Source organism: Triplophysa rosa, linkage group LG17, assembly GCF_024868665.1.
Source record: "Triplophysa rosa linkage group LG17, Trosa_1v2, whole genome shotgun sequence".
In the NCBI taxonomy this organism is placed as follows: domain Eukaryota; kingdom Metazoa; phylum Chordata; class Actinopteri; order Cypriniformes; family Nemacheilidae; genus Triplophysa; species Triplophysa rosa.
The window spans coordinates 16,738,817-16,746,940 of record NC_079906.1 but is presented as its reverse complement, the minus strand read 5'-3'; the positions used below and the strand labels follow the sequence as shown (position 1 = coordinate 16,746,940).

The window sequence follows — 8,124 nt, the reverse complement described above, 5'->3', positions numbered from 1 at the left end:
ACAGCTAGGCAGCCAAACTAAACACCGACACACTAATCAGTTCTTCAGTAAATATAAGGTTCTGTAGGATAATATATATATATATATATATATGTGTGTGTGTGTGTGTAACAATGTTCACAGCAAGGAAGAAGGAGGAGGGAACCGGTGAACATTGAACAACAAAACTTTAATAAAATAAACAAACAACAAAATGAAAGTAAAATGCCGGCAGCTCCCTCACGGTCGACTGCCAGTCACACATAATAAAACATAACATAAAACATAAAAACGTAAAGTCCAGGCCTGGTTCTCTCTCGTCCTTTACTGTTGTTTTTTCCTTTACTATTGAATTTTGCAACACTCGGCGCGCTGTGTAATGAAAATGCAATCCAAAATGTTCAACCCGTGAATGTTAATGCATTTAGGGAAAATAACATTTGAATGATCATTTTGCAACAGTTTTGCTTGGCTATCTTAAACACATACACTCTATCCGGGGAATGCATTTTCATTTTAATTTTGCAACTTAAAGAGCGTTAAAATATGCATTCAAAATACATATTAAATGTAGTGTAGGAACGGACAAATGTCAATTGTGTTATTGAATTTTCATTTTCATTTTGCACCTGATGTTGCACATATGTTATTTTAAATGTATATTTAAAGACATAAATGCGTTGTCATTTTACATACTGCGTTGCCATTTTGCAAATTGCATTTCAATTTGATAATTGCTACCAATATGCTTCCATATACAAAGAGGTAACAAGTTAACATGGGCACAGGTGTTGCTTCGCCAAGCTGCATAGGTGTGTCACACTAAGTAAAAAATCCAGATTTTAATGCAAAGATCAACAGCAGCTTTCGCAGCGAAATAGCTCAGTGAGATTGTCACCGTTGTGAGGGACCACCCACTGGTCCAATGGCGGTATCCATAGGCGTAAGGAAGGCTTCATACTTGTTCTTGTCTTTCCTTTGTTTAGTGAAACAATATTTGAATGAAAAACACATTTTATTTAATTACCTCTATTTTATCCGACTCCAATGTATTAATATTTTTATTTCTCATACGGTTTAAATGTATTTTTATCGTTAGCAATTACGAAATTTGGATACATGTTTGATTTTTCTTCTTTGCTCTACTGTACAATATATTCACTCATCCGATTCTCATGGTGCTAGAGTCTCGAGCCAGCCGTCTTTACAAGGATCTCACAGTTACAAACTCGCCAGTCTTGGTCTCTGCCAGAGGTTACTTGACCAGTAGCGTCTTAGATGGCTGCCCCCCTACAACTCATTGCTAAAACGGATTAACACTTAATTATAAGCAACAATTATTTCTAACCAGAGGTCATGACCACGCCACATTAGGGCTGGGCGATATGGCAAAAAAGTAAACTCGATAGTTTTTTTCTATATTGATCGATAACGATATTTATTTCGATATATATTTAATTAAAAAACTGTATTTAAAAGAATCTATTTTAAATACAGTTTATTAACAAAAGTTAACCTTTAACCAGTTAAAATTTAATTAAATTAATGCACTGTTGCAACACAGAGGATATTAGGCCATAAACAACATGTACCAGTTCATTCAGTCTCATTTTGACTCAATTGACTCGTTAAGTAAAGGGAGTGTTCATTCAGTACATTCAACCAATGAAAGGGCTCCGTTACTGGTACATTCGAACGCTATTGGCTCAGCACCTGCGCAGTGCGCACATACATAACGCTGCAATAATGTCTTGCTCGAGTAGTGGGATTCATTCAATGTATTCAGTGAACCTTAAAGACATCTCTCATAAACTGTAGTACATTTCTTTAATCATGCAAGCATCTTACATACAAGGTTCAATATTTTAATGTGCACACAAACTCACTTCATTACATCTCTGATCTGTACAGGGCAGCGCTGGTTTGTTTCATAAGCACCAGCTCATGTTAGCAGATATGTTAACGATGGATATATAAACGTTTGTGCTTGAGTTTCAAAGTAACTCGCTTGCAATTGCGCCTCAAGTTTGTTTTGTTTAACCGACGATTGCGAAAAAAAAATAAGACACTTGATAAACCGCGTGATGACAACTCGAGGTTAGTTTCACCTTTGTTTCCGCTTCCAGTCATGTTTTCCTCCTCATGTTGAGTTTTCTTTGCCAAGTGCAGTATGAAATGGACTTTGTACTTTGACACGCATGATAAAAGCTGCACGCTGACTGACTGTTGTTGCGTTTATTTCTGCGTTCTGTTAGACTGTAAGATTAATCCATATCGAGTCAAAATGCCAATAGCTTATCATCGTTTTTGAAATACATTCTATCGCGATTCGATATGATATCGTTTATTGGCACAGCCCTACGCCACATAGATAAATAGCCCAATCTTACTTCCTCCAATGGCAGCTTTATATTTGCACCATGTGTTCACTTTCTTCTGCACTAAGCTCCTGTCGCCAAGTCAAATTCCTTGTGTGTGTAAACATACTTGGCAATAAAGCTTCTTCTGATTCTGATATAATCATGCCATAGCTTCATATGTACACTTAGCTAGAATAATATATCTATAATCAGAGTCTGAGGCTTACACTATTTAAATTGGTCAGACAACACCCTTATTGTTCTAAATGGAATATTCCATTATTAGCCTCTGAGATCCAAGTAGGCTACACTTAAACTAATGCCAAGTTGTTAGCCGGGTCTCTAGAATTCTCAGCTGGTGTGTCTCTAGGCTACACCTAGACAGGATTCTAGTCCATCACTAACCTGAACTGGGATTTGTAACGGGAACTACTTATATTACTTTATATAAGAATTTGTTTATAGATTCAGAATAATGCAGAACAATTTCAAACATGACAATTTATTAGCCAGGTAAAGAAAACATAATTCAAACTCAAATTCAAGATTCAGATCAATAATCAAATGTCAATCAATATCATTCAATACAAAAAGTAGAAAATGAATAAGTAGAAATTCAGCATTGCAAACCTGGCAGGAGATGACACCGTAATTTGTGCAGGAGATCTGATTACAGATTCCCTGATATTTTTGCCAACTTTCCTTAAACCGGAAGTTAACTTAGGGTCAGGCGCACGCGTGTCCGATGAAACGGTCTATAATAACAAGTAACAATGAGGATTTTTATTTTTCCATAAATAAATCTTGCTTAATGACATCTATACTGTATTAGCTCTGAGAGCAGGAATTGAATGTCACAGTGGCATAGGCAATGGATGGACACAGGCCTGTCCTCTATGATAAATAAGCCCACCAAGTTGTTATATATTATTAAATTTTAATTTCAAATATTTTAATACATTTACAAACATTAATTATAACACCTGAAATCCAAAAGTAAATAAAAAAGTTGTTGTTTTTTAGACAAGTTATAGTAGTCCACTACTTTTCCAATCCTTTGGTGTTAAAATATGTGCCTTTTGGCTGGCAGTAATGTTTAAGCAAAATGCTGTAAAAATATCCTTAAAAAGCCATTGTGTAAGCTATTTTTTATGGGGTTTTTAGCAGCTCAAGGGCTGGTAAAACTGATTTGTTCAGATATTTTTGTTTGTATTTAGAGGTTTGGCTGCAGCTTGTTACTCTTGCGATAGTGAAGTTTTGGTGTGTCTGTTTTTCACGGCATATATATATTTATGCATTTTTGCAGACACCTTTATCCAAAACAACTTATAATATAGCTTTCCATTTCTTTTTTATGCATGTTCCCTGTTAATTGAACCCATGACTTTTTGTGCTATGAATGCAGTACTCTACCAGTTGAGCCACATAAGCAGGAAATTATAAATAAAATATTATAGTGTGAATTATTAGGGAGTAGTAAAAAATATGAAAGTGACTACTGTGTTCTGTGTGATAGCCTTTTAGCTTAGAAATTAAATAAAAAATGAAATCAAAAATTTTTTATGTCCTTAATTTTTCTGTTATACCCCTGTTTCCCTATGATCTTCAGCTATAGAGGGTATGCACGTGTCGTTACTTTTCCACGTGAACACGCTGGAACGTGCCTACATGAGTGGTAAAACACTGAGCAAAATGAATGGTTACAATATCAGGAAACGCAATTCCTCACAACATTTGAGTGTCTAAGAACACCTGATTCCTTTGTAATTCATAAGGTAGTCGTAAGGATCACCGTCGAGTCCAGCTGCTTGTAGTTTCAGCAAATAATTGCGTGTTTTAGTCCCGGTTTTTGTTCCTCCTATTGAATGCAGCCATTTTGCCTTAGGGAGCGTGTCCCGGCGTGTTCACGTGGGAAAGTGATGTCAATGCGTACCCTCTATACTACGTTGATCGATCTGCCCAGCATGGCATGCAGTCAAACACACACAATGAAAAAACACAATAAATGCAGAGGTAACATTTGTAGCCAGTGCTCAAATTGTAAAAATAGATTTCAAGCAGTTACTTGAAGCAGTTTTAAAACAATTTTATTTACAAACAACAATATTTATTAAACGCTCACCAAGATTTGCATTTTTAATCCAAAATACAGTGGAAAAGCTGTAATATTGTGAAATATTACTACAAATTAAACGGACAGATTTCTATTTGAATTTATTTAACATTCATTTTTGTGATGGCAAAGCTGATTTTTTAATCATTATGTATGTCACATGAACTGAAATGGTGGCGGTTTTTATCTGTCATCAGAATGGCTGCATTTAAGATGGTTCTTAGCTGGTTCAAGTGGTTTTAACACTTCACATTGGACTTTGTAACTCTTTTTATGAAGGATGTAGTCACAGTGCAAGTTTACGTTTCAAACTTATTAAATTTGACTTTTTGAAAATGTTTTAAACAATGTGCATTCATCTTATCACATGACATATAGACTCCACTAATAAAACTACATAAAAAGGCATTTTATTATACGTAGGTTTGGTCATTGTGGTAAGATCACATGACCAGCTAAATTTGCTTAGCTCAGATGTGTGCAAGTGTAAAACTAAACGAAAGGTTAATGCAATTACATTGTTGCTGTAATGGCTCATACAATGCATCAGAGTAATGAGGCCATTATAACGTTTCTGGATACTAGAAAAAGAAAGGAAGCGATGAGGGATAAAACTAGTATTTACTGTGAGGTTGCCTTACAGAAGACACATGAAAATCACATGGGCAAAAAACAACATTAGTAGGCATAGTTGAAGTAGCCTATATGGAACACAACCATTGAATTTGAACTTTGCACAGTAAGCAATAGTGGTAATAAGAGTTTGGCTCACATAGATGCAGTCAACGCAACCAGAAATATTTCTTCAAATCCAGTATTTAAAATCATTAAAGACATCTTTAATATTATTCTGACACAATGACCTTGAGTATTTGTGTTTTTTTAATGTGCATTTATACTGGCTTGAGAACTTGTTTCGTTTAAACGTATTATGTTTTGTTAAAGGGTTAGTTCACCCAAAAGAATGTTAGCAATTTTCAGTTCCATAACATCATCCACTACCATAGTAGGAAATTTTTTATCTTTTTTTGTTCTGTTGAACACAAAGTGAGATATTTTGAAGAATTTCGGAAAACAGTTCTGGGGCACCTTTGACTATCATTTAATTTGACCTATATGGCAGTCAATGATTTCACAGAATCGAAAAGAGTATATACAGTAAAAATTTTATTTATAATTTATATAGGTATATGAAATGACACGAGGCGGAGTAAATGACAGAATTTTCATTTTGGGGTGAACTATCACTTTAAATAAACATACTGTTGTTTGATTTAAATGTATTGTCAGGAGTGGTGCACAGGAAGAGAACCCAGATGCAGGCAGCCGGTAAGGGGTTAACAAAAGACTGATTTATTTTACAAACAAAACAAAGACCCACGAGGGGGTCAACGTCAATGACAAAGGGAGAATAATCATAGACAGCACAAGGACGTAAACTAACTAAAACAACACTTGACTTGGCTTGGATAAACTCACAGGCAGGAACAAGATGAAACGTCATCAAATGCCATGGACGAAGAACAAATGGTACAAAACGAACTAGCACGGGACAGCAGACACAAGGGCATTAAATAAGGGACCTAACAAAGAAGATAACAATGGGCAGGTGTGGGTAACGAGACACAGGTGGGAAGCTAAACGAGAGGGTCGGGGCCAAAGACAAGACCGGAGAGAACGCACATTATGTCGTGGCCGACAATATGTTTCTCTCCACACAAAACAAGAGGCTCTGCCATGATTCTGCCACAAGACCAAAAAAGACATGACATGATGAGGCAGAATCATGACACGTATTATGTTGGCTTAATATAACAAATATACTGTTGTTTAATTTAACTTATCTGTTTTATTATTATGCTGGCGTGACAAAGCCAACATATTTCTGAACTTCTGAAACTTTTCGATATCTCTGCTCTTCTGTTAGTCTCACACTTTTAATATGTCTGTCTACCTACAGTCAAGTTAATGAGTGATTCGTTGATTTTAAGTAACAGTTCTGTCCTGTGTCTCTTTAAACAGGTGCAGCGATGAGAAAGCGAAGCCTGGAGAAATTTGCTATAGTTCTGACAGGTGTTATATGCTTGGCAGTAATCTTTAACAAAAACGACTATGAAGAAAATGAGACATTTACCAGCGATGATACATATAAAATATTACGCAGGCAACCCGATGTGCCCGAGCCGTTAACTCACCAGCCTTTGTATTCCGACTGTGAGCGAAATGAGTCCGCTTCTGAAGTGGATGGATTTTTTACCCTGCCAAATAATATCCAGGACTTCCTGTATTACCGTCACTGCAGGAGTTTTCCCATGCTTCTCGATGTTCCTGACAAATGCGGAGGCCCTCAAAACTCGGCAGATGTCTTCCTTCTACTGGTCATCAAAAGCTCCCCCATAAATTACGATCGTCGAGAAGTTCTGCGCAAAACGTGGGCCGAAGAACGGGTCTACCATGGCGTGCACGTCCGTAGAATCTTCATAGTCGGAACATCCGAAACTGGCTTTCAGAAGACAAAGTTCAATAAACTTCTGAAGATCGAGAACAAAGAGCACAAAGATATTTTACAGTGGGACTTCAATGATTCGTTCTTTAACCTGACGCTTAAGCAGATCCTGTTCTTGGAGTGGATGGAGCGACGGTGTCCGCACGCCAGATTCCTCTTAAATGGCGATGACGATATCTTTGCCAACACGTATAACATGGTTGAATTTCTGCAAGGTCAAAAGGACAATGATGGAGACAAGCATCTCTTTGTAGGGCATCTCATCCAGAACGTAGGACCAATAAGACACCCTGCAAGTAAATACTACATCCCGGTGCAAGTGCAGGAGTCCGAGAGCTATCCTCCATACTGTGGTGGGGGAGGATTTCTTCTGTCCGGCTTTACAGCCAGAACGATTTACAACATGTCTCATTTTATTACTCTGCTGCCCATTGATGACGTTTACATGGGAATGTGTTTGATAAAGGCTTGCCTCAAACCCGTGTCTCACTTTGCCATAAGGACCGCCGGTCTAAACATGCCTTCTGAGACTATTGACCAATATGACCCTTGCTATTATAGAGAAATAATTTTAGTACATCGATTTCAGGCACACCAGATTTTTGTGATGTGGAATGAAATACAAAACCCATATTTACATTGTGGAATAAAGTCACCGTTGTCTCTTTAGATCAGTCCAGAGACCAACGAAGTTGTATATAATATATTGCACTTAAACTGCCAGAAACAGCAGTTAACTTTGTGTATAATGTGCAGTGAGGCTTCTTGCGATGATAACGATGATGCATGCTTTTGTACGTGTCATTTTTACAGGGTGAACTATGTGTTGTGTCAAAGAGTGTTTATTCTGTATACTTGTTACTGCACAAGCCATGACTCTTTTACATCTGAATGTATGAGATTATTTTAAACGGAGAGATTTGTTTAATGGTGTAGTAAATACTTTTTCCTATTTTTAGTTAATTAAGTTACGTTTTTTCAAAAAATACTTTTTGCACATAGTTTACAATAACAGTAAATAAATTGTTTTGTACGTTAGTTATGTTTTTTATAGTACTGTAAGTAAATTGTAGTAAAGCTGTACATCTTTTCTATATATGGCATCTAAAATTATGTGGTTTTAATTCACAAACTACACAATGCTATGTTTCTGTTTTTTTTTTAAA

The 8,124-nt window shown here is 36.5% G+C and overlaps 1 protein-coding gene across 1 annotated transcript in view; it reads left to right on the top strand.

Annotated features, from left to right (window-relative positions):
- The window catches only part of b3gnt3.4 (UDP-GlcNAc:betaGal beta-1,3-N-acetylglucosaminyltransferase 3, tandem duplicate 4), a 12,666-nt gene extending 4,613 nt beyond the window's left edge, over positions 1–8,053 (top strand). Inside the window, exon 2 of the mRNA XM_057357559.1 lies at positions 6,475–8,053. Coding sequence (XP_057213542.1) covers positions 6,483–7,628 — 1,146 coding nt within the window. The 5' untranslated portion in view covers positions 6,475–6,482 and the 3' untranslated portion in view covers positions 7,629–8,053. The remainder of the gene's footprint in view (positions 1–6,474) is intronic.
- The last annotated feature ends 71 nt before the right edge of the window (positions 8,054–8,124 follow it).